Genomic DNA, 27,644 nt, shown 5'->3' on the forward strand with positions numbered 1-27,644 from the left:
GAGTGACCCGGCCGTTCCATTTTGCTCTGGAAGTTGGGATGCTGGGAGAAGGGAAAGGGGACAGAATGCTTTTGCTAATCAAGGATGACACAAACTGCTTGCAAAAGTGGGGAAAGATCAGGTAGGAAATTACTGGGAGGCTGCTGACAGTTATTTAGGAGTAGAAGGTTGACAGTGTTGAAAAAGAGTCACTGAAGTGTGGGACTTTCCCCTCCTTTCCTCCCTTCCCACGTCCCCAGCTGCAGGCGGTCTCACAGGACACAAACGTGCTCTGCAGACCGGAGCTCAACTTTTGTCATCAAAACATTAGCCAGGCTTATGGGCTTGTGCTCCTTTTAGTCTTAATTTGCTGAAGGAACTCATGATAAGTTTTAGTTCTTTTCCATCTCAAGTTGTCATCCTCCTGGATTCTATGTTCTGTGTAAATCTTTGTCATTATATATAATTTTAGTTTTATTTTCTGAAAACAGTCTTGGAATCTGAATGATATACTGAAGACTTGGCTATTTTGATCTGGCAAGGGTAATGTCCGTAACTACCAGAACAACCCAAAAAGATAACTTTGGGAAGCGAGATAGGGGCCTGTACCATATCCAGTTACACGGTCACAGTTGCTTGAAATGACTTCTGATCAAAGGGACAGATAAAGTGATAACAATTTTATGAAAAATTCTATAAGGTTGCTCAGAATTTTAGAATCCAAGTACAAATGAAGGAATAAGGTGATGCTTTGTGACACTATGCTGTGCTTGGGAATTGATTTAAATGGGCAAGTTGACATGGGGCTGAAGCACAGATGATGCACATCCTAACCTGCTGTAGAACTTCCAGGTTTTATCTTTGGTAGATCCAGAGTATATTTTTTCATATGGTGGATAGAAATGCCATAGCTAACCAGTTCCATAAGTTTTTGTGAAACTTGCTTGAAAGTGAGTTGACTAGATTGTACTTGTCTCTCTCTCTTTTTTTTCTCTTTTTCTCCTTCTGGCTGACTCAGTTGTGTTCCAAGAAGTGAATCTTAGCAAAGAAAGTGCAAAAACACAGGAATTAAAATACTTAAATACTTAATGATTATGATGTTTCATGGGGAAAAAACATGAAAACATGTTTAATTTTATGATAATGTCCAATGGCTTTGCAGCCCACTGCATCCATTTGAGAAGAGATTTTGTTCTTGGCAGAGCAAGTCAGTTGTTTATAAAGTGAATGTTCTTGGGTCAACATGTTGGGCCAGATTGTCAGCTGATATCAATCAGCAAAGTTCCTTTCAATTCAGAAGACTCGTCTGCCTTGTACCAGCTCATCGTCTGGCCATTTTTTGGTTTTCTTCCGCTTCAAAATGAAAAACACACTAAGTAGTATAATGCAGTTGGATCTGGGTATTCAGAACCTGTGAGATGATTCAAGCGACAGATTCATTGTCTTGGTTAGGAGTTGAGGACCAGAAGGCCATGTGTTTGAGTTAGTCTAACACAACATCTTTAACTGTGGAAATTTAGACAATTTTTAAAATAAGGAGGAAAGTGAAGTCTATAAGATACTTTTAGTCAAAGCTGCGAAAGTAATTTTAAAACTTTGAAAACATTAAAGACTAAAACATTCTCAAAACTTGCTTACTTACAGTTTGTCTAAATACAAGTTTTGGATGCCAAAGTTAGGTTTCTCCTTTCTTTTTAATATATTTATATGTGTGCATAAATCATACAGATTGGGCTCAATTTTTACAAGCCTTGCAAAACAATTTTAGCCTCTTCAGGAAACAGAGAGTAAGCACAGCCATACTACAGCTGCTTTTAAAAATCCGTGTGGATTTTTGCACCTCTACATTGGTTTGCATAGCCACTGGCCATTTTCTGGCCTGTCTCCATAACTAGCCTGAGTTCTGTTCCATACATTGGTGAGTGGCTTGCAGTGTCTCTGTGAGCTATTTCTTGATATTTAAAATTTCTGACATCTAGATGAAAATTCATCAATTGTAATTCAACAGTTGTTGTGTTTTCTGTTTGTTTGTTTTAGTCTTAACAGGATGAACTTGTTTAACAAATACTTTCCTGAAAATTAGTTTATTTTTCCAACCAGGCAACAACTAATGGCAGAAAGGAATGGCTTTTTTTTTTTTAATTAAAAAACATCTCATGTTTCTCAGTGAGGTCTATTAAAGACTTTTTTTTTCTCTTTTTGTATTCTGTGTTAATGTAAAATCTTAAGAATTTGCTCACTTGCAGCAATAAAAGATTTACAACCGCTAATTTTATTGTTTAGCAAGTAACAGGACAGAGAAGAAGAAGAGTTGACATAGGAAATCAGATTGTAATAATAAAATGAAATCTTGGACTGAATATCCAGAATATATTCAACTCTGCTATGTTTTCATGCCATTTCTTTTCATTCATATGTGAAGAAGAATGAGGTTATTCTTTCCTCAGTGGTCACTGAAATGGTTCACTTTCCATCAGCCTTCTACAGACTGCAAAATTGACTGGGCAAAACACTGGGCAAACTTTGTCTGAGTTTGGTGTTGAACGTACTTGAAGTTGGAGGTTGGAAAAGAGACTTCCCAAGGCCCCATCCAACCTGAACAATTCTGCGATTATATGATTCTTGCAGAATAAGTTAAACAAGAACCTGGTAGATTTAAAACCCTTCCCAGTACTTCTGCCTTGATGAACTGTCTTTTCCGATACTTAATTACTTGCAGCACTGCAGATCATAGTTTTACTTCATGAATATATTCATTGCTGCTGGTTCAGGAACATGATACAGATAAAGAAACTCAAATTTTCATAATTTAGTAAGTGTAAACGTCTGGCATTAAGTAGCCTAAAGAAGAGGAGGATGGGTAGGAACACAACAGGCTCTGATTACTTAAGAGTATGGCAAAGTGGAAAGGCATATTCTCGTCCGTGTGTTTATGATAGATACAACAAGACAGATGTGAATTACAGAAAGGAAAATTCATAGATAACCTGACTTGAGTCCAGAATTTTCATTGTTGGAGGTTCTGTTTGCTCAGTCAGATAAATTGTCCAGATGATTTATTTCCCTGCAGACTTCCAGATTTATCCCTTCACATAATCTTGGCTTTTTTTTTCTTGCTTTTTTTTTTTTCCCCCCAACAAGCGTACTTGCATCTGACCAACAAATTTAGTCCCGTGTTCAGTATTGGCCTTAGTGTAGAACTCAAACCTTGCTTTTAACAGCATTAAACAAAATACCTTTTTCTTGGTGCTTGACTTCAGCGTTGGACTCATTTTGTCATAGCATAAAAGGTCTTTCTTTCCCTTTTCACTCACTAGTCCTCCATCAAGTAAATCTAATGTAGTTAAATGGACATTAATACATGAGATAAGCTTCTGGGTTTCACACCGAAGTGGAGAAAATGCATTCTCAGAAAGGGTCTTCTTGAGAAAGGATTGAATAACTGAAAATGGGACTGAAAAGGAAAGTGCTTTCTCAATTTATCTATACAATTGCTGCCTTCTTACTGTGCTGGCTGTACTGTGCATTACATTTATGTCATCTTTATTTACTACCTGGAATACATTCTGGATGTTCTAGCATCAAATGGAAATTTGTCTCTGCTAATTTATTATGACAGTAAAGATTTTGGAATTTTGCCAAATTCTGCTGCCATTGATCCTTATGCATTGGCCATGCGGCGTGTTTCCCCCACGCATGTAAACGCTGAAGGGAACTGTGTATCTTGACCCTTTATATTCTTTAATATTAGTGTGTTTCTGCTATTTAATTGTTTTGTAACTAGTCTATTTGGGATTTGTTCTTCAAGGTGCTACATGTAGCAAAAATGTTTACTAATAGAGTTAGGTTACTATGGAAGCTATATAGGTGTGTGTGTAAACAGGATTTCCTTGTGAAGACTGAGGCCATTACTCCACAAGACCTTCTCTTGATAGTCCCCTTGAACTATAAACAGATATTTTCTTACGTTCTCTTCGCCTCATTCATGATTTTTTGTTTGCTAAAACATTTTTCTTTCATCCCTCTGTCCTTCCTGGACATTCCACAGATCAGCATTATTGCTAAGATTAGTTTCAGTTATAAACCAATGTGTTTATAATGTTTTTTTTTTGTGACATACAGTTCTTGTATTTACTTGGTTTTTGTGGTCGTCGTTTGTGTTGTTGTTTTTTTTAAGGTCAAGTGGCAGTTGTCCTGTGAAGGACATCTAAATTGTTACCATTTATGAAAGAACTTCCACCTTTGAAGAACTTCTTGTGAAACTTTTAATAGTGGGAGTATAGTAGAGGTACCTCTTAAAGGAGTGCTGAAATTTTTACCACTGTATATGTTAAAAATACCATGTCCTGTTGACATCACTGCTCCTACTTCCAAGATGATCATGGTGCAGTACTCTGTAGAACAGAGCGTAATTATGGCCAAAACGTTTATTTGGTCGAACATAGGTTTCTTGTAGTAGGCCAACAGTGGCAGGTCTTAAAATAGCTTCATTACATTCTAGAAGACTGTTTTTACAGACCGTATTATCCACTGTGTTAAGGTAGGGGGAAATCATTCAGCGTAAAGGGAGCCTTAGTAGCAGGTGTAAGATCACTTCTGTGTGACTGTGACTCAGATATGGCAATAAGCAACTTACTGCTATGGCCCTGTGTTGCAGTGTGTTGTGGCCCTCCTGGGGGGCTCAAGTATTCTTAATCTCTTGATTTCGTGACTGACCTTCAGTAGTTGAGATCTTGCTGCATCTCGCACGATCAACTGTTCAAGCTGTTGTTGCTAATTAACACATAAAATGCTGTCACACTTTGATATTGCTGCAGAAGGGTGAGTCAAACACTCAATCTGGAAGATAACTTGAAATCTCTTCCAGGCCTTGTGTATGTCATTTTGCCTGGCACAAAAAGAAACCTGTAATTTAGCAGCACTGACAAAAAGTGTTTTTTTATTAGATTTCCTGGGGTCAGGATTATAACAGATTAAATTAACTGATTAATAAATACGAACATTTAGTCTGAAATCTAAGTGAATGCACTATTTTTGGAGATTATTAGAGAAGTTGGAAGCTAATAGAAAATTCCAGTTACTTTCTTCAGATTGTGTGACTGATTTAAGCATAAGGAGGAGTACATCTAACACAAAGGGACTGTATATGAAGTGAGAACATGACCTAAATATGTGAACAGAAAGAGAAGGAAAGTCATTAAGGAATACCTGATAGGTGAGGTTCAAGTGAAGGGTGGTAATACTGATTCTCATTAGTGCAGGGAAAATAAGCCGTATTACATAAAAGAATTAAAAATACTGTTGCCATCCACTCCTGATGTTTCTCCCTTTCTATAAAGTCACATCCAAGTTCTGATTCATAAATCCATGGGAAAAGACTGAACTTGAGACTTGAGTTGACACAGAGAATTTTTGTTTGTTTGTTTTTTAAAGAACTGCTAGTTTTTTGTTTATTTCTAATATATTCTTCTTTACAGGTGTGATTCAAATATGTTACACTACTTAATCTTAAAGTAATTTTAAAGGATTGCAGTACAACAGGATGTGATTTAGCATAGTCCTGCCTTGAAACCTTCCATCTCACGAAGAAGACCAAGTCAACCTTTTTTAGAAGTTTTCACATGTTCCAGTAGATTTCTACTACCCTTACATTTTCCTTTCATTCAGCTGCTTTTTTTTCTTTCTTTTTTTTTTTTTTTCTAAATCTCCAGCTAGATTTGGCATGCCTAGGGGTTAATATAGCTATCCTGTACAATTCAGATCTGTCCTTCATCTTAGATTATCTGTGCTCTGTCTTTCAAAACAAGGAGTATTCTGTGAAGAAAAGGAAGTCAGGTGAAATGGAGGCACATTGTGCAGCACAGTTTATCCCACCTATGAAAATAAATATTTTTAGCAGCTCTGGTACTGATTTGGGGAGGTGGTCTTCAGAATCTGTCTTTAGAACAGCGTGTTGCTTATGGGTCTTCCCACAGTCATTGAAGTTGTTCTGAATCCTAGAATCATAGAATAATCCGAATTTGAAAGGACTCACAGGCATCATCAAGTTCAACTCATAGAAGATTGAGGAAGTTCAAAGAAGGGCCTAGAGAAAGAGAGAGAGACAGTAACAGGTATGATGTCTCTTCTCCATCATGACGGTTAGGATTGTTGCATGTAAACAGTGAAGGTATGAGAATGAGAGAAATGTCACTTTTAGGTATGGAAGGATTTGTGATAGTCTGCCTTTTTTTTTTTTTTCTCACAAGGTAGTCTTAAAAGGTGAGACAGGGTAATATATGCTGAAGTCTTCCTTAATTCTCCTTTCCAATGCATTTTGCAACCACGTATTGAATACTGGATTTTTCTGCACAGCAGTTGCAGCTTATGTTCACTGTCTTTATAGCTAACAAACTGGGGCAATTCTGAGGTATGCAGTAAATTATTTTAGCCATCAACCAAATACTCAAAAGTTTTTGCCTAGTTATGGAGAAGCACATTTTCATAACTTTGCTACTGGCAACACTCAGAACATGTGATGAGAATTGACTCTTTGCTTCTCTGTTCTACTTAGCATGTTGTGTTAGCATGCAGTGATATCTGGAGTACATGCACTATATATCTCTGGAGCACTTTTCTGCTGCTGTGTAGAAGGAAAAGTCTGTGATTGCTTTATACTTGTCTGGAGAATAAATCTTGCCTAGTTTTTGGGGTACCAGCTTCACGTTTATAGTGAGTCCAGTTCTGTACTATGGGTGCCGCAGGTTTCCTCTGTGAATTTGATTAATCCTCTAGTTTTTCTATGCTTCTTCACCCCTCCATGAAATGGGATAACAGTATGTGTTGTACTGGGTATGCAGAGTACAGAAGGAAGTTGTCAACTGCTTAGATTTGGTATCAGTGAAATTAGATGAAGGAGAGTGTCCAGCAGAGTTTTTGGGAATGTGTTTTATTTCTCTTTTTGATCCTAAAGCAATTTCATATACTACTAATATGAAATAACACTCCTTTTTTTTTTTCCTTGACACGACGATAATCTTAGGAGGAAGAGAGGATTATATTTCTCTTACTTCTGAGCTAGTTAACGAGGCTATATATTCCCTTCTAGAAACAATGAGTTGCCTGGGAGCAAAATACCTGCTTTTATTCTATTGTTGATTAACAATTCAGCAATGCACTATGTTAATTTGTTTCTATGCCACCCAGGCAATGCAAAGGAAATCAAGAAGGAGACCACTTGGAAACCATTTGGAAAGAATTAGTTTCATGGGGATATTTTAAGCCTTTGGATATATGTTAAGAGTAAACTTAGTACTGTGTTATTCTTCTGGGTCTTGCATGAATTGTGATTCTAAGAATTTCTAACTGTATTTCTTCACCATTGTTTTCAAATTGTTCATGAGCTTGCTTCAGCAAACATTGGTTCATTTAAGCTTTACTCTGAAGAAATAAAATTGGACATTCATAAAAACTATTTCAATCACACTTTCCTAGAAGTGCACTGCATTACTGGGAAAATTTGTTTCCTGCTTTTTTCTTTTCCCCCACTGTGCGTATGTTGATAGCATTTAATTAGAATTAATGTTAGGGCATTGTTCCATAGGAATGGCGTTATGAATGAATATGTGCTATTTGTTAAATAGTGGCATGGAAAAACACAAAAGGAGGTTAGTAGGGTGTCTTCTTTGACAGCCTCACTACAGCATATTGTATTTCAGTAGAGGGTGAGTAATATTCCTTCTCCCTTTGCTGCTCCCTCCATTGTCTGTCTGTATACTTACAAGATGCATGTCGTGAGTTGTTCATACAAAATATGAGTTTTATATTACTGGTGAAATCGAAGTGTGACTCCAGTAACTTGAAACAATAGCTTTTTCTTCAAAAACTGGATTTATATGACAAGTAATGCAAAACTAATGATGGACAAGCCAGGCTAGATTATAAAAAAAAAAAAAAAAAAAGACAGTATCTTCTCAGAAAACTTAGTTTTAAGAAGTTATCTAGCCACATTTCATGCTGTAGTCTCCTTGTATTTGTGGAAGGACTTGAAAAGCTGGAACCAAGTTTTTACTTAATCTTTTTCTACTTACAGCTGCTTCAACATTTTTGTACCAGTTAGATCGTGTCATTTTCCTAGTTTCTTACAAGAAGTGATTTTATTCATTTAATATTATATGCTTTAAAAGTAACTCTACTTCAGAATATTCCAAATTAGACTATTTGGTTGAAGTTTTCCAAATAGAATAGTTGTGCCTGATAAAGGAAGTCTTGGATAACTGATACCTTGCCTGGTTTATGTTTAAACTTGAAGACAACATAAATTTTTGAGAAGCTCATGATGTATCATGTAGGTCATAGACTAATAGAATATCCTGAGTTGGAAGCGACCCGTAATGATCATGGAGTACAACTCCTGGCTATGCGCAGCACTATCCAAAAATCAGGCCTTATGTCTGAGAGCATTGTTCAAAACCTTGAACTCCAGCAGCCTCAGTGCTGTGACCACTGCCCTGAGGAGCCTGTCCCAGTGCCTGACCACCCTCTTGGTGAAGAACCTTTTCCTGACCCTCCCCTGACCCAGCTCCATGCCGTTCCCTCGGGTCCTGTCGCTGTCCCCAGAGAGCAGAGCTCAGCGCCTGCCCCTCCGCTCCCCTCGTGAGGGAGCTGCAGGCCGCCATGAGGCCTCCCCTCAGCCTGCTCTGCTCTGGGCTGAACAAACCAAGGGGCCTCAGCTGATCCTCATATGTCTTCACCTCTAGACCCATCAGCATCTTTGTAGCCCTCTTTGGACACTCTGCTAGATTTATGTCCTTTTCATACTGTGGCACCCAGAACTGCACACAGTATTCAAGGTGAGGCTGCAGCAGCGCTGAGCAGAGCAGGACAATCCCTCCCTTGCCCACCTAGCAATGCTGTGCTGGATGTACTCCAGGGTTGGCCCTTTTGGCTGCCAGGGCACACCGCTAGCTCATGTTCAACTTGCTGGCAACCAGAACCCTCACATACGTTTCTGCGGGGCTCCTCTCCAGCCTCTTGTCCCCCAGACTGTACATACAGCCAGGGTTGCCCCTTCCCTGGTGCAGAATCCAGCACTTGCTCTTGTTAAGCTTCATACAATTGGTGATTGCCCAGCACTATAATTTGTCTAGATCTCTCTGCAAGGCTTCTCCACCCTCAATGGAGTTAACAGCTCTTCCATATTTAGTGTGGTCTGCAAGCTTATAAGTATACTTTCAAGTCCTGTGTCCAAGTTATTTCATAGAATCATAGAATCACAGAACAGTTTCAGTTGAAAGCGACCTTAAAGATCATCTATTTCCAAGCCCCCTGCCATGGGCAGGGACACCTCCCACTAAATTAGGTTTATGAAAATACTAAAAAGAAATGGCCCTAAAATGGAGCCTTGCAGAACCCCACTATAGTGACTGGATCATATAATACATGACCATATGAAATAGTAGTGATTAGGTCGTATAATAGAAAATACTATCAATTTCTAAATGCTTTACTTTAGAGTATCACTTTTTTTTTTTTTTTTTTTGGCTTTTGGGCATTTATCAAGAGCTACAAGAATTTTTTAAGTGTTCTTCTGAGTTTTGTATAAATGTTCTATATTCTTGTTTTTCAAACCATGCTCATTTAATCACTGAAATTCTGTAGCACATCAGCAAGCTTTAATAAAGCTGCTTATATGCTTCTAATGACCATGCTTTGAATTTATTGCTTTTATGAGGTGTATAGCTCATTTTTCATTTCCCTTTAGAGGAAGAATAATTAATGAAAATAGAGATAGTTTTGTATATGCAAGTGGCACGTTATAGAGACATTTTACTTGTTATTAAGTTTAATGATTTCAAGGGTACTGCTATTTTCTCTAATAGTCCAAAAATATTTATTGGTGTTCTAAAGTCACTTTAAGCTAATGTCTGCAAAGATAGAGGAATATTTATTGTGGTTGTTCGTACCATTTTTTTAAAATCATACTTTGAAGTGGAAAGTGAGATTCAGCATTGAGTAAAATCTCAGTTGCTGAGGTTGTAGTCATTGTAGCTGGTGCTCAGTTCTAGTCACTTGGGCTCTGGACCAGCTTGGGGAGTCCAGAGGAGGAAAGAGAGGATGACCTAAAGTCTAAAGAACATGGTGTATGGGGGAAGAGTAACTGGGAAAAAGATTGTTTAGCCTGTAGCAGCGCACACTTGCAGCCCAGAAGGCAGGCTGCCTCAAATGAGAAGTGGCCAGCAGGTCAAGGGAGGTGATTGTCCCCCTCTGCTCTGCCCTTGTGAGGCCCCACTTGGAGTACTGCGTCCAGGTCCGGGGCCCTCAGCACAAGAAGGATGTGGGACTGTTGCAGAGGGTCCAGAGGAGGGCCACGAAGATGATCAGAGGGCTGGAGCACCTCTCCTAGGAAGACAGGATGACAGAGCTGGGGATGTTCAGCCCGGAGAAGAAAAAGCTCTGGGGGAACCTCATTGTGGCCTTTCAGTACTTAAAGGGGACTTTTGGAGAGCGACTCTTTGCTCAATCAGATATTGTCAGGACAAGGGGGTTTTAAACTAAAAGAAGGGAGATTTAGATTAGAGATTAGGAGGAAATTCTTCCCTCAGAGGGTGGTGAGGCACTGGCACAGGCTGCCCAGAGAAGCTGTGGATGCCCCATCCCTGGAGGTGTTCAAGGCCAGGCTGGATGGGGCTTTGAGCAACCTGGTCTGGTGGGAGGCGTCCCTGCCCATGGCAGGGGGGTGGAACTGGATGGGCTTTAAGGTCCCTTCCAACCCAAACCATTCTGTGATTCTAGGAAAGAAAACCAAAGAGTCAATTAGAAGCCCTCAGATATTTGAAGAGTTGCTGCTGGAGGGTAGAACACAGACTTTTATCATAGAAACGGAGTGAAGTTACAGATGAAATAGAAGCAAGGGAGGTTTTATGTAAAGGAAAAAAAAAAGGACTAACAATTTATTGGAAGAAATAGTAGAGGAGGGGGAGAGTGTAGGAATAGACTAGATGACATGGTCCATTCTAGTCTTATTTTCTTTAACTCAGCAGGTTGGAGATGCCTCTGTTATAAACGTCTCAGTGTAATTTCTGTAGGATTTACTCAGTGGATATTTGCCAGAGATCACGCTCTATGTGGCAGACGGCAAGGTAGAACACTTTTTTTAGGGTAACCGCTTCTATTTCTCACGACCAGCTTTAAGAGAAGGTGCCCTTATGACTCCTTTGTTTTGTGGAAGCTGGTAATGTCTGGTGAGACAGTCCCTAGCACTCAGTTTCAACTAAATAACAAAGCAGCCAGAAGAGGAAAGGGATTTAGGTGGAGAGCTTGATTCTTCAGTTAGGTTGAACATGTTTTACCTTCTGTTTACCTAGTGATCTTGTGCCCTACAAAGAAGACACTACAGAAGATACTACACTGTAGAAGATACTACAAAGAAGAGAGGGTACAGGGGTTACTAATTGTGAGAGCAGGCACAAAGCTGCTTTCCCTTCCTATGGAATAACCAACAATTTATATACAACATAATCCTTCACGGTGTGGTGTTTTTTTATATTTTATGATACTGAGAAGCTCCCGTCATGCCCTTGTGCTTGTGATCTTGCTAGACATGGTGGATGCCTGTTACTTTTCTTTGTTTTACTAGTTTGTGTTTTATCCATTTCTGTAACACATAGATAAGTCTGTAAAAAAGCATGTAATAAGCACTAGGAATTTTCAAATAAAAAGGCTTTTCTAATAATTTTGTAAAAAATGATATTTCCAAGTAAATTTAAAAAAATTGTTTCTCTCTGATTTTTTTCTTCTTGATAAGAAAGATGCAAATGCAATCTGATTATTTTTTTTGACTGAGAAATAATAGGTGCCCTCTTTTTGACATGAACTTCCATAATAGAAAATTGATAAATCTTTAATAACTATTAATTATATGATGTGTATATGTTCAAAACACCTTTTCAGGATTTGAGTTATCTTATGGAATTATGCTGTTTTCTTATTAATTTCTTCAAGAATTGAAAAAGTTGTGTTTTAGAGAACATCGTAAGACATACCATTCTAGAAATCTGCTGACATTCTAAAAGCATCTTTTATAAAAGCTAATAAAATGGTAATTCAGCCTAATAGCAGGGAGAACAATGGCATCTTGCTAACTTCTTTAAAATTCATAAATGAATGAGGGACTATAATAAGCTGAAAAAATACAGGGTTATGACACTAATGCATGCTTTGTTCATTTATTTGACAAGTGTTTTTGTTCTAATTATGTAAGTTCCAAATATACCAGTAAAAGCATTAGTGAAATTAGATTTCAATAATTTTCCCAGATAGTGAGTAGTTAAGAGAACCTGCTTTCTTTGGGTCCAAATATCACGTTGAATAGTGTGAATGGATGAGGAGTTCAGTGATGATACCTAACGGCCCTTGAAATAATATTACCATTTCAGTTTAAACAAATCAATATTTTTTTTACATGCTTTTCTGGCTTGCTAACCGGAAAATCATTACACTTCTCTTGTATGGCTCTCTAGGTTCTTTATAGTATTTATCCCTCTTTCCTACTCTAATGATATCTGTTGAAGCTTTTGGGTGATTTCTCAGTGGATATTTCTGTTGTCTCAGATATCATAGAATCATAGAATATCCCGAGTTGGAAGGAACCCATAAGGATCATTGTTGCATGCGGTTGTGAGCACCGATGAGGGTATTAGCTCTTTCAAGAGAAAGCTGTCAGTTGCTGACATTATTGCTGTTACTTCTGAGCTGGTGCAGTTCAACTGAACTTGGATTTTATATCAGTTTCAGTTCTTTATGAATTGACCTAATGATGAAATTCTGTCTGTTTTATTCTCCTTTTATGCAGCTAAGAAAAAGCTGTTATGAATGGTAGGTAGCTGCTATAGAGCACTCATGGCACTGCATCAAAATGCAAACACTGAAAAACCAGGGAACAAAACCTTCTCCTTCATTTCTTTCCAGGAATGATAGCCACACAGCTTTTTGTTCCTTTTAGGGTCTGGTTTTAGTAATTCTTTTAGGGTTTTCAAGGCCAATCCTTTCCCCCAAACAAAATTATTTTTTAAAAATTATTATTATTATTTTTTGATGTAGAGGCGGGAGCTGTTTCCCCTCAGAGAACAGGGTAGCATGCCAGGCATACAGTTGTATATGTAAAAACATTGTGAAACTCCACTATTCTGATCATTCAAGAGAACATGGGAGCTGTTTAAGCAGGAATAGAAAGCAGTTTTAATACTGATGCCTGAACTGTTACGAGCATTTTTTTCTCCTTATTATCTAACTCTTGCTGTATTTGTTCAGCTAGGATTGTGTGTTAGCAGAGCTTCAGCATCTGTCCTCAATCTCAACTGCTGCCTGGTCCTTCTACCAATGTGCCGTGTTCTCCTGGCCTTCCTTCGAGGGTCTCAGAAGGTAAGCACTGTCCTCAGAATGCAGCAGGTAAGAAGAAAAAGGCCCTGGTTTATGTTGAATCTAATAATAATAGACAAAAACTGTTACATCGCTGTTTATTATACAGTATATGCTGTCATGGTGCAGGTAGTACAAAAATGTATGACAGTTTTAAAGACATTTATTTGGCTGGCATTGTCTGGTTTGATTGGACATTTCATGTAGGTTTCTTGAGGTCATTTTTGAGGGACATGGGCTTACTGAGAACTTTGACCAGATGAGGTCTGCTCCTTCTTTCCCAACTCTAATGTTAAGGCCATCTGTGTCCCCTCTACTGCTTCACTGTAGTATTCAAGAGTGAAATGAGCTTCACCTCTGCATGACCTGAAGTGTCCCACTGGAGATGATGAAACTCTAAATAAACATACCCAAGCTGATATATAAGTTATCATGGGAGAAAAATAAAAGTTCAGGCAAATCCAGGAGGGCTTGTTTTCTATATCCGTATTCAGTAAACAGTAGTTGAGCTTGTTTGTGATTCACCGGTTACTCTGACAGAACTATAAGTAATGCTTTTCGGGAAATAAGTGTTTTCTAGATGGTTGCAAACCCACCAGTTCTATTCATTGTGTGACAGTAACAATAAGATTGGGTGCCTGTAGATGCAAATATATATGCAATTATACATAAATCATAGGCGTATGTAGATCTCTTCCTCTGTTCTGCTCACTTAAGAAGTCAGTGACTCCTAGAACAATTAGTGCAAGAATTTGTGAATTTTAAGGCCAGAATAGACATTATTTTATGGGCTCTTAGCATCTTTGTAATAGATAGTAACTGCAATTTCTTCATGAAGACCTCAAAATTGCCTTGTGCTTACAAGGTTATTAAACCTAGTAAAAGCTGAATTTGCTGTTAAATTGCCGCATTTGCTGGTAGCATTTTTTTCTTTGCTTTGTTTTAGAAGAGAGAGTGCTTGAATTCTTCTCTTATTAGGTTGCCAGCAGGAAAACCAGAAGGCTGATAGACAAAAGTAAAACTTTCCATGTGACATGTGGTGTAACAATATGCATCTTTTCAGGTAAGATTTTATCGTGCTGAGCAGCACCTTGTTTGGGAAACACATTACACAAAGCAGTATTTTGTGGTTTTTCTTTTACAGTACGTTTGGGGGTAGTCTTGCTCTGTGCTTCCTTGCCTCGAATTGTGAATGCTTTCTCAGCTGTGTGTGGGTTTTGTCTTATTTTTCCTTTAAACACATAAGCTTACATTCTAGGGCTGAGGCTTTCCTTAAAATTCCAGTTTCTGGAAGGAAGAGGCAGGTATATGAAATCAGGTCAAAATCTGCCAAGTGATTCTAGTTGTGCCTCAGGAATTTGAGTGAAGAGGCAGGGTGCTACAGATTTTATTGCAGTGGAGGCAAATACCCTGTTCAGTGAAGAAGAAACATTGTTTGGTGGACACCTTTGAATGTTGTCTCACAGCTGAAGCATGACGGTACAGAAATGATTGCTTATAGTGTAAAAAAAATAAAATCGTAAAATGCATGCAATTTTCTGCTAGGGATATCTATTATCTAATTTACTTTAGTAAAAATATTCCATAGGCCGTGATGCATCCCATGCAGGTGATGGGATTGTTACTTGGCATTTGAGTAGCCACTTTTCTTTTGTTCAGGGCAACATATGCCTCTTTTTTATGGATCTCAGTTTTTCTATGTTTTTTTCTTTTTTTTTTTTTTTTAGTCTTACATGTTGCTGCTCATCTGGTGAATGCTCTTAACTTCTCTGAGAACTACAATGAAGACTTTCTGGCAATAAATGCAGCACACTATCGTGGTGAGGTGAGCCAACCATCCTTTTATATTCTGATTTTGATTATAGAATTTAAATATTGGAGTATTTGTATATACAATTCTACTGTATGATCCAACCTGTGATCTACACAGCACTGCGGGTTTTGTATGGTGAAAATACACTGTCATATAGATTGCTGTGGATTTTATTCCATCCTCTGGACAAAGCATGTATTAAGGATCTTGCTAAACCTGCAGGATTCACACCTATTTGACTATGAGGTGGAAAATGCTGCCATCAAGTCCTTTCACCTTGCTCTTTGTTCTCCTCATTGCCTCCTGCTTCTCTCTGTTCCTTGAGTGGACCTAGTTGAGAGGCTTCTGCTGTTGGGGAGAACCCATTCTGCATTTCCAGCATAGCATTATAGCATTGTGGATATAATGCTGTGTGATATATATATATATATGCTGGGAATTAGAGGACAGTGAGACTTGAGACTAATTTGCACTTTTAAACTGCAATGGGAACTGTAGTATATATGCTAAGAGTGGAATTAGTTGTCTACATCAACTGGGCAGCAAGCTGATTTCTACTTACGAAATACTTTGTTTGTGTGACTTGTCTGCCTGTGATGCAGATCTTTTGAAGGCATACCAGAGCCCTAGTTCTTCCTGCAGGTGCTTGCTTCTGCATTTGGCACTGGAGAGATATTTGCAGATTTCAGGATTGAGACCAGATTCCAGAACTTTCTTCATTGGGCTACGATCAGGTTCTGTCTTGTTTATATTCATTCTAGTCTCAAGTCCACATTTCTTTTCTACCAGCTTCATTGGGAAAGATTTAGAATGATCCCATCCCAGCTGCATCCTTTCCTGGAAAAGGAGGGCTTGAGTCAGCCCTGGCCCAGAAGGACCAACAACCAAGGTCTTCTACTCCCTGGTGAATGACCTAATCACAGAGCTATTCTATGGGAGACAGACATACCAACACCAACTATTGTGCTGAAGTTCTGGATTGAACTCAAGTGTCTGCATGTGTTAGGAGTGGTCTAGTTAGACATATTCTCATCAGGAAGGTTGCAGGGGTTTCCTCAGGCAAGAACAGGCCACGGAGTGCATGGCAGCCTGTACTATGCAGACCTAAGAATTTTTCAACAGCAAATAGACATAGCAAGTTTTTAGTACCTCTAGGATGAAAACCTCCTGGATTTTAGGTACTCTAATAGCTCTTTAATCTCTCAGATTGAATTCTGCTTAAACCTGTTTTGGTAACTGTTGTGAGCAGTCTGGATGCTACTGTCATCTTCCGTTCATGGCTGGAAGCGTGTTTACATTTGGATGCAGAGAGGTCAGGGAAAAAACGCTTAGTTTTTCCTGATCTGTGTGAAAATCTCTTATCTCCCCTCCCTGTCCCTAGGTTTTACTGCAAGTTTTTTTTTTTTGTTTGTTTGTTTTTCTAAAAAAAAAAAAAGCTTTTCTCCACAGTGAAGACAAAAATCTCAGGAGGCTTAGGACTTGGAGTGAAGCACTTTTCTATGATGACGACAAATCTCCTCTTCCCCTCCTCAAAGATGTTCTCTACTTCCATCTTTTCGATTGTGGTGAAGGACACAGGAACATCTGGCCCTATATTGTCAGCTTCTTTGAGTTCACTCCTGCTTCACTGGAGTCCACTGCAAATCTCTTACTGATGTAATTGGCAGTAAAATGCTCTTTCATTTAACTTTCAAATCTCTCACTCTTCTGCTCTCTGTCTTCCCAAAGGTGTGAGGTAACTGAGTAAAGTTAGGCTTTCAACAAATAATTATCTGTAAAATCATCCAAACCCCAGTTTTTCATAAAAGATCAGAATTGTCTTCACTGAAGGAATGCAAGGGCAAAAGGTTTAGTTTATGTTGAATCGCAGTCAGTGTAAACTTTTATCAAATCCATTCCTGCATCCCGAATTAGAGAGTACTTATGCTATCAAGCGTGTGAGCTTTATGAGCTACTTATTATTATTATTACATTATTCATATGGATGTAAATCATTTATGTTGACTCTTTTTCCTCTGATTGCTTTTCAGGACCCAAGGAAACTGCTTTTTGCTACTGGTAAGTCTGTTGCAAAACTGACTGAGAAAGTTTGCTGCTTCTTGTCATCACTCTCCAGACAAAACATTTTGATCCTTTGTTTGCATGCCATTTGTTATATCTCAGCTAGGTTGAGATGTGTTATTTGTGTTAATATAACCTGGGTTTGCTTATCCAATAGTCAGGAGGGAGGAGTTACATAAGCCCCTGTAGTAGGATGAGCAACATCTTCAAAGCTGTTGTTGTACAGATGAGTCAGTGGAAAATCGTTAGTTTCAAACAGAGATTCTGCATAATATTAAAAGCAAATTCCTAAATGATTCAATTTCTAGAAAAAGGAACATAACTAAAGAGCTGTCTTCTTGCTTCAGCTGGTTTATTGAAGGGTTGTTTTGACTTCAGAGAAATCTAAACTGTTACCCAGGAATCAAGCGCTTATAAAGAGTAAATAAGCAAAGACATTTTTGGTGCAGGAATTTAGAAGGGAGCAGTGTTTGGGTGTGGATGGGTTGCTGTACTGAGCTGTGGTGCTTTACAAGCAGATAAAGGTCTTTCCTTCGTGATGTCATCTCTTTCACCCTTATTTAGACCAAATGCAGAACTACTGACTTGGTAACATTTAGAGCAAGACCCAAAGGAATCTGTCTGAACAGCAATGAATTTGGGTTGCTGAATTGGGTTGTAGATCTCTCAATCCAAATCAGTTTACTAGAATTAGCCATCTCTGGGAAGGTGCTTTCCAAAACCCCTAGGTGAGGTTTAGATCGGTTAAGAGCAGAGGAAGTGAAAAAGTGAAATACTAGAAATTGGTGTATGAGTGAACTGCGAACTGGAAATAGATTGGATACTTGGTGTCTTTAGTGAATCAGTGTCTTGAAAGAGGGTCACTCGTGGAGGAGGGACTACAAGATGGAGAGGGAGTATCAGAACAAGCAGCCAGCATTATATTTAGTATCTTAGATGAAGGAGAAAGACTTAGGGTGAAAGAAAAACCAGTGCAGAGGCTCCGTTAAATATTGTCCTAGCTTCTGGGTACACCTTGAGACTTAGGCAGTTGAGCAGAGGACCTGCAAGGTAGAACTCTTTATCCACTGACTGTTAAGAAAATACTGCATTTTCAAGAGTTCGAGCACAGTGTTGCAAAAAGCAGTGGTTCCAAGTTATCTTCAATTTAAAATGACCAGATCACTCCCCATCCTGACAACTGGTACTTGATATTATTTGTGCTGTGAGAGTGCCCAGAAAGGGACCAAAATTTTGCTATACTGGGAGCTGTACAAAAAGCAAAAATAGGATCTCACTTCCCAAACAATTCAGAACTAGATTTATTGACTTTTGTTTTTTTTTTTTTTTTATCACAGTGAAGAGAAGGAATAAGGAGGAGTTGGGAGGATTTACGGTTTGCTGGGTTTTCAGATCAGTCCAGGAAAGAAACCTCCTTGCCTGAGGGTGTGAGGGTAACTGTGGGAGGAACAAGTATTCAAGATTATAGTTAGTGGAGGAAAATACTTTTTGCTCTCCTCCCTGTCCCTTTCTCTAAAAATGCATTGATGAATTGGGGCAAGGTTGTAAGTGATTTAATGTGTTCAGTTTGATGGAGAAGAGAGCTGAAGAACTGTATGTAAAAGGTAACCTTCTGTGGCTTGAGTGACAATGTAGGAGTCTGGAACAAGCCCCGTGTTACAAGTGGATTAGAAGTATTTGTCAGAGGGGAGATTGATTGCACGCTGCATATCCAACTAGATTAAAACAGAAGAAATGAAGGAGGCACCAGAAATAATAAACATTTTTAATTGCAGCTGCTTTTAATTTTAACTTTTCCACGAAGGGATGAAATTATGTAGTCCATGAAAAAAACCTCCACTGATTGTAGGACCAGGATTTTTCCTACAGTTTGTAAAACTGAGGAGTGATTTGGGCTGCGTCAGATTCTGGGTATCAAACTTGCCAGGAAGTGGGTGATGAGAAGTTTAATAAAAGATAAGATTGAAAAATGTCTCTTTATCACTAAAAAGTCTAAAATCACAAGTAATTATTTTTAGAAAATTAACTTGTTCTTATCTATAGTATATGATCATGAAAAAGATACTGAACCCTTAAAATCTGTGGTTTCACTGTTTACTTCTAGGAATGCAGGTTGAGACATTTATATTCTAACACTAAAATGGCACTTGTTTACCTTTGTGTTTAGTGATTGGAATAGTTGACTTTGCTTAAACCTGAACACATGGTTTTTAGGGTGACCCAGGGGCTATGCTTAAAAACTTTTAAGAGTTTACATTCTTCAAGAAGTAAAATGTTCTGATGTAATGCTTCATGGCTCTTAGGTTCTTAGTTCTTAATTCAGATTCTTGCTTCCTGGGATGGCAGTTTTGAAGATAAGGTGCTTATCATTAAAGTGGTAACTCTGGTCAGGATTTGTCCAATCTATCTTCAGGTTGATGGCTTACTCTACTTTTGGGGTAGGATTCTGCGTTAGGATGAGATGAATCATACCCTAGAAATACTTATTTTTCTTCTCTGACTTAAAAAGGAGCCTGGGAGAGACTAGTTCTGATATAGCAGTCCATATTTGAGCAGATGAGTCTAATCCTTAATGTTTTTAACCTTCTCAAATGCTGGCTGTAGATCATTCTCACAGACCTTGCTCTGCAGGCAACAATTTCAAGCATGATACAATGCCATAGAGAATAATTTCAGGCTCCTTCTCATTCCAGGATGAAATGGGTTGGCAAACAATTGCAGTGACAGCTTGCATAGAAATTGATTTGCTTGAAATTCTGTCCCTGACCAGGTTTATAATTGTAGTGTTCAACAGAGTTTAGGGTTTGGAATAAAAAAGAAATATAGAAACTTGTACAGTCAGTCTTACAAATAAAGAGATAGGATTAATTCTTAGTTACCTGCTTGGAGACAAATATTATGAGCGAAGGATTACAGGAGCAAAGACTAATGGGAAATTTGTGATGCGTGGTGAAATGCAAGGAAAAGGGCATTTTTCCCTTTGCTTGATGGAAAATAAGACAACAACTCTTCTTTGCTCTTCTTTTGTACTGTGCTCAACAGTAGCTTGCTACATGAATTGTCTGCAAGAAATAAGTACATGTAAAATTTGACCAAATCTTGATTTGTATTTCAAAAAATTTCTACTTTCTTAAAAGGTTATGGGAGACAAGTATGCCTCCCCACAGTTCAAATGTAAGTTATCTCATGTTTTTTTAGTTCCAGGTCTGACTGGAGTCTTCATGGTGCTAGTATTATTCCTAATGTGTACAGCTTCTACGTATGCCATCAGGTAAGATATAAACTGATCATTATGCTGAAAAATGTCATTTAAGTAATCATATTCTCGTACTGATTAGAGGGAATGAAGTGCAAGTGCAATACGAGGCAAGAAGTATTTAAATGAATGTTAAAAATAAGTTTTCTTGCCTTTTTTTTTAACTAGTTTGCAGGTAAATTAGCACAGTGATTTTTCTATTCCCAAAATTACAAAAGCTGATTCAATTGCCTTCAGAGAAAAGCATTTTTTTTAGGGGACATGCTTAGTTAAAACTGTAGGCCTTTAAAAATTTGAATAGTTCCTTTTTCTTGTTTAGTCGGTACAAGGAAGCAATAACTAAGCATATAGGAAGTTCTGTCCAATGTATAAATTAGGTCCGCTGGAAGAAAAACAAGATGATATTTTTATCTTGATTATTTTCACCAATTATTTGTAACAACAAATTAAAAAAACAGCAACAACAAAACCAAACAAAAAGAAAAGTAAAAACAATTAAAAACAAAACAAAACACCAGCAAATCTAACCAAAACAGAACTGTGCTGCTTAAGTTGAATGTTGCTTTTTCGAAGCTCTGCTTCTGGTTATCAAATATGTTCTTTTTAATGTAGATGATGCTTTTGAAGCTGCAGTGTGTTATTGGCTCAGAGTAACTGCTGGGATTTCTAGAGGCTCGGTCCTCCGGTGGGTTCACATTCTGCACCAACATTGCTGAACATACATTGTAGTACATTTAAGTGACCAGTACCTTGCAGGATCTAGCCCAACGTGGTAGCCTTTTATAGGCTTCTGGCACTGAAGCAGTCTTTGGTGAATTCAAAGACTGATTGTGTGAATGTATCATCTTGATTCAGCAAGCACTGCATGATATTTTAATTCAGTATCTTAAAATTTAAAAGATGCTCCACTGCTGGGAGCTAGATGTGTTAATATGAACTTTTTTGAACTAATCTGTCTTCTCTGAGAAGCGGTGTTATAAGGTGTTGGTCAAAGAAAGCAGTTCAGCAAATACTTGTGCAGCTTCCCAGCCAAGGGGACTTCCAGAACTGAGATTTCTGTTAGGAACTGGAGGCTACAGAAATACAGGATAAGACTGCTACGCAAGATGTCAGGCTTGGTTGCACATCACATAGTTCACACAGATGCCTGTACTTGCAAAAGAAAGCCAATTTTGGGAAGATGGAAAAATGAAACAATTACTTCACACTGCAGCAGTGAGCCAGAACAAAGTCCTGTTTTCTCCAAGGCCATGATAAATTAGAAAAAAAAAAAAAAAAAAGAACAGCATTTATTAATGATTGGGAAACTTAGGAAAAAACATATGTAGTTGTAAACGTATCCTTGGAAATAATAATTTTACGGTTCATGCAAAAAAGCTTTCCATCTTTCCAAGTTACATGCTTGTTATTTCCTTCTTCAATTACTGTAACTGCAAATGCTTTCTTGTCTTTCTGCCACCTAGCCAGCAGAATCAAAACCCTGAACAGATCATCTGCATCTCCTATTACTATAGCAGTAATTCTTACTTAGAAATTTTATCCTGGCTTCTCCCTCAGGCATATGGCTCAAGCTTGTCTTTGTACTCTGTTTTACAAAGAAAACAAGCTTCCATGTGCATGTGTCTGTCTCTTCTCAGTCTCCTCAGTTACCTAGTAATGGCTAAACTCATGCTATGGTTTTAGGAAAATTAACTGTAAACATTCATTGCTTATCCAAAACTTTTTTTTTTTTTTTAAGTATTTCTGAGTGTATTATACTGTCTTGGATTTCAGCCCTAGTCCACTCTTGCGCACTGAACGGCTTAATCATTTCTTCCTTCACATGTACGTTCTGAAATTTTTCTGTGCATGATTTTCATTCCATTTTCATGTATTTACCTGTTCAGTAAACTGTATGAATAAGTATTAGGAGGATTGAATTAGCTGCTAATGGTTTAAAGGGGGAAAGTGAGTGTCATTTGAAAAAAAAATCCAAAGTTTTTACCAAGTCATACCTGAGAATCAGACCACCATTTTTTTTCAGTATTTGTTGGAAACGTTATGAAGTTACCAGAAAATTGAATAAATCATGTGCATAAATGTTGACATTTCAGGTAACTTTCAAATAAATATTGCTCAAGAGCATTTCCATTTAATATAATTGCTGGTAATTTTGGAAATCATGTATTTAAAGAAACATTGAAATATAAGTGGCTCCAATGCCGTCTCTTTTTATAATCAAATATGCCAGTATTCACTTCCATCTTCTAAACTACCACATATATCTTCTTTTTCAAAAATATATGTAACAGGATTAAAAACATTTTTCCAGAACTGTGTGGTTTACTGTATCCCTTTAAAAGCATGTAAGACTTTTTCTACATTTCAAGTTAACTCTTGCAGACCTTCATCTGCCAAATTCTAAAGTAGGCTAACTAAAATTAAAATCAAATATTCAATTTGATCTCCAATTTTCAGGAAGTTGGGTTGCTAGGAAAAACATCCCTTCTTTAATTAGTATCTATTTTAAGCCCTAAGAAGAATGTATGTAAAATAATCAATGTTCTGAAGAGTTATAAAAATATAATAGTTTTACAGCGTAGATTATTGAACGTATTAGAATACCGTGTATGTCTGTAGGGCACATTTTAAAAACGATACAATTAAGAGAAATATAAAGATTAAAATGTGCCTCCCAGTAAGAGATTCAAGGATCTTGATACCTTTAGTTTAAGGAGGTGAGGCTGAGAGGACTCGATTACATTTGGGGAACTTGACACATGTAAAGAACCAGCATGTTATTACAGAGGTATCTGCAAGAAAGCTGAAGAAAGGGTGAAATGCCCATGTCTGGAAGCTGACATTTAGACGTATTCAGACAGAATATGTATATTTTAATCAGTGATAACAATAAGTTAATGACAAGTGTTGAAAACTTGTCAGAAGTTGGAATACTGTCCAACTGTCCATCTCTGAAATTTTGAGAACTTGGTCCATTCTGAAAACAGTGCTCAAGATTCAATGAAAATGAGTTTGGTGTGTAGCTTCTGATATTGTAGCAAGATGCCAAATTAAACAAGAGCCTTAAGACCTGTCTGCGGTCTGGGCATAAAGGATATTCTCTCTTTCATCGAACTGATGCTCACTCTCACAGCTCCTTCGAGATACTGATGAAAAACTACATGGAAATGCCTACCAGGGTGCGGGTAGTTAGAAATAGTTTGAGAAGTCTCAAGGAAGAAAAAGTTAGTATGATGCTCAATGGGGGAAGGATGGTGGGATGAAGGAAGGTTTTTTTCTAAGCACTTTGCAGCTGCTGGGTTGCTTAGAACTGCCCTTACTTGGGTTTTCTTCTTGGTTTCCCTCAGACAGATTATCAAATTGTTTTTTTTCTGCCTTGGAAAAGGACATAAATCCTGTATCGACAGAAACAAATCAAGTGTACGTTTCAGATGTATTAAAACAAGTGTAGCTAACTGTTTATGCAAAAGACTGTAGGAGGGAAAAAATCTGAAAGAAGAAAGTTATGTCTGAAGAGTACCTTCTTAAACAATGTTCTCAGAGTTAAGGTTGCTTTTTATTAAATAGTTATTTTGGCTTGAGTGGGGGTAGTGTTTTTTTTGTTTTGGAAGGGACTCCTACCATGCTGTGTAGTGGGAGAGATGTTTGTGTGCTATGAAGTAGAGTATTTTCTTAACCATTTGGTTGTGGTTTTTTTTGGTGACTGTTTTTCTTAAGAAAAAGTGAACAGGCTTAACACAGAACAATTCCAGATGGATATTTTCTTTGGTCTTGGTTCTTTTTAAATTTCCTAACAAATTACTGATGAAGGGAAGTCCTCTTTCCCCTTCACCTGTCCTGATCCTTGTAGTGGTAATGTTCTTGTTTGTCCCAAGGCCATCAGTCCCAGAGCCTCACCATATACAGCCCTCCAGCCCCCCAAAATTCCTTTGCCTGTCCTCTTTTTGCCTTTTTGCTCTAGTTTCCTTTTCTCCTGTACCTCCTTCCACTCCATACCCTCAGAAGTTTGCTTTCCCACCAGCCTTTCTGCTGCTACCTCTTAGTATTCAGTTGGGGCACATTAAACACTGCAGCCCTGTATTAGAGCAAGGAGAACACAAGGAGGCACTCACTGTGAAGAGGTTGACTTCTGAGCCCAGAGGCTGAAGAACTGTTCTGGCTGCAAGGATCTGGTAGAGACTTTGTAGGGCCTAAGAAAGCAGGGAAGTTTCCTAATTTGGGAAGAGGTCTTCAGCTGGTTCTGAATTTCCATGTCCTGCTCTCTTTCTTAGCTTTTTACTTCTGTGCCAGTCACCTGTTCTTCTCAACACTTAGCTGTTTGCAAATACAGTGTCCCTGTAGGAGTACAAACTGGGCTTTGACTATTCTATATGACTCCGTGCTGAATAATGATGTCTTGTGTGCACAGATCTGCTTTTAATTAGCAGTGATTCTGTCTTGAGTGCAATAGCATTGAACCATGGTTTATTCTTTTCAGGGTTTCAAACTATGACATCTTCTGGTATACACACAACCTTTTCTTTGTCTTCTATATGCTGCTGATGCTGCATGTTTCGGGGTAAGTACATGAAAAACACTGTCCCTTTTACTGAAGCACAGCATAAAGACCTGTTCCCTTGACTGTTGCCTTTCCTGAGATTGCTTGTGCACAAAGGGCCAACCTCTTGTCCAGATGCTATCAGTCATCTTCAGTTCTTCAGCAGGTTATTATTTAAGTAAAGTTCAGACTGTAGCTTGAAGAATCATGTTTTACTACAGCCAGGTAGCACAAATTTCTTCACTTTCAAGTTTATTTATTGTCCATTTTACCATTTTCTTGTGGGAAATCAGGATAACATTATTGCTTCTTTCTGCCCTCTCTCACCTGGCTGCTGAGAGGAGGATGTGAAGTTACACATCCCTGTCTCTTTCCTCTCTGCCTTCCATTTTGACTCCTAAGGAGGCAGAAGGAACTCAGTAATTATTTCTCATTCTTATATTACAAAATTTACTAGTTTTTCATCTTATTTTCACAAACATCAGATGTTGATGTGCCATCAAGCTGATTCCTTTTGGTCAGGTCTGTGTCTGGCACAAACAAGACCAGCTCTACTGCAAGGCAAAGCAGGTTCCACAAGTTACACTGTGTGAAAATCTGGTCTGTTAACATCGACAGAGCTTCCTCTGTGGATATAAGCACAGAGATCGGTATAGGGAAGGGGTGTTGGAACAAGGTTAATTTCATGTCATCAAGTATCTACTGCAGCATGGAGTGCTGGAATGTCTGCACAGCGCTGAGTACTGCTGTTTAAACAGTGAAAGGTAATTAGGCCTAGCCAGATCACAGTAGGACCGTGTTGTTGAACAAAATAAATGCAGCTTGAGATCTGGTGAACTGAAATAATGAGTTGAAAATGCTGAAACTCCTGGATGCAATTCCAGTTTTCTGTGTTTGTTTTTTTTTCCCTTTTTCATTTTTTACTGTGGCATAGCTCTTGTTCATAGCTGAAGAAAATGGATTTAACCTGTTCTCCCCTTCCTGGGGCGAGATGAACTTTCACTACATTATTCCTGACAGGTGTTTGTCTAATTTCTTCTTGAAAACATCTGGTGATTGAAATCTTCTAACCTCCCTAGGCAATGTTTCAGTGATTAACTTCTGAGCATTTTTGTGTCCATTTTAAATCATCTTTACTGTCTTATCCTTTGCCCATTGTCTTCTCAACCATGCTGCTACTTCATGAAGGAAGAAGTCTAGTTGGAGAAATCTGCAAACCAAGGCTGCAGGAATATAGCAGATACTAAACAGGCATCTCCTCGTACAGATCCTCCTTAATATTGAAGTGGAAAACCTTTCAGTATGCATCAAAAAGAACTGAGTGGCAGATAAAAGTGAGAGAAAGATGAGTCATGAAGAGTGGGAGTCAGTTCAAGTTTAACTTGCCTAAATTTAGGTCTCTGCATGTTCTCTAAATGTCTGTCTCCCATTATAGTCAAATGAGTTCTAAGAAATATAGTCAATGGAGCCTGAAGAATGCTTAGCTAACCTGCTGCTACAAAGATCTACATTCAGGTGAGCTGGATGGATTTTTTGGGCTCCATTGGTTATATTGATTGGAAGATCTCTTCTGAGAATAAGGAAATTTAAGCTCCCACGTGTAGGTGCCCAGCTGACTCCTACATGGCAAGTCTAAGAGATTTGCAGGTGCATAGTCAGTTACTCTACACAGCAAGTCATTTCCTGTGACTGGATGGTGTAGACAGGTTGGGTGAGGATTTACCTGTGTTGTAGTCTCTCCTTTTGAGTATTTTCACAATATTCTTGTAATCTTGCTTTGTTTCAAAGTACTATGGGTATGTTCTTGCAGTATCCTCTTTTTCTGGGTAGTGAAGCACTTCGCAGCCATATATAAAGTGACATGATTCATCTGTCATGTGTTATTGGTTTGTTCTTTCATCCTTACCCTAAGAGAGAGGGGAATCTTTCAGAGAATTATCCTTAAAGACTTTCCTTCCTCTTGTACTCATTCCAACATGACTTTCAAATATTTTAGTGGCTTAAGGCTTGCTGCATATCTACATTAACTTAACTCTATTTTAAGCCTGTAATAGCAACAACAAAAAATAGTTTATGTAAAATAAAAGCTTGATGTTTCTATTACCAGTGTAAGGAGCTATAAAACATACAAAGCATTTTGAGTCAAACCCTCAGTGGTTTTACTTGGGTATTACTGTGATGTTTAATGGGTTATTCTGGTTAATTGGAGCTGAGAATAAGGTCTTTGTGCTGTCACCAGAGTTATCCAAGGATTGATCTTTGGAAGGGAGAAAATTCTGAAGATTCCACCCAGACATTGACCTTTAGCAGAGTGAGGACCCCTTAAGCAACTCACCTTGATTTGAGCAGCACAAGTTGGATGAGAGAATAGGAGCAGTGTAATTACCTATAAAAACCTCTAGAGCCATTGACATCTAGCTTGTCATCATAAAAATCTAAAGCAATAGTAATATAAGGTTTCGAACTGTAGCCAGAAGTGAACGTTGTCTCTGTTTTAAGGGTGGAAAATTGGGGCAGAGTTTGATGTATGCCCATGTGAACAGCCTACATGCTGTGTAGCTCAGCCTGTCAGCTGTTTCTACACATCTCATCCTTCCTTT

General features: G+C 38.2%; 1 protein-coding gene and 1 long non-coding RNA gene across 8 annotated transcripts in view; both read left to right on the plus strand.

Moving 5' to 3' along the window:
- Window positions 1-27,644, plus strand: part of NOX4 (NADPH oxidase 4) — a 123,054-nt gene that overhangs the window by 3,229 nt on the left and 92,181 nt on the right. For 4 of the 7 annotated variants that reach the window (XM_083824043.1, XM_083824040.1, XM_083824039.1 and 1 more), the window contains exons 3-8: window positions 13,270-13,380; window positions 14,356-14,440; window positions 15,105-15,202; window positions 17,221-17,248; window positions 20,450-20,522; window positions 24,985-25,065. In XM_083824043.1, the coding sequence (XP_083680169.1) occupies window positions 13,270-13,380; window positions 14,356-14,440; window positions 15,105-15,202; window positions 17,221-17,248; window positions 20,450-20,522; window positions 24,985-25,065 (476 nt within the window). The remainder of the gene's footprint in view (window positions 1-13,269; window positions 13,381-14,355; window positions 14,441-15,104; window positions 15,203-17,220; window positions 17,249-20,449; window positions 20,523-24,984; window positions 25,066-27,644) is intronic. The other 3 variants (XM_083824044.1, XM_083824045.1, XM_083824041.1) reach the window with 2 other exon arrangements.
- On the plus strand, window positions 5-7,431 carry LOC310894229. Its single transcript, XR_014579699.1, has 2 exons — window positions 5-6,092; window positions 7,001-7,431. It is a non-coding gene; the product is annotated as an uncharacterized lncRNA (long non-coding RNA).

This window comes from Anser anser (genome assembly GCF_964211835.1).
Source record: "Anser anser genome assembly, chromosome: 1".
In the NCBI taxonomy this organism is placed as follows: Eukaryota; Metazoa; Chordata; class Aves; order Anseriformes; family Anatidae; genus Anser; species Anser anser.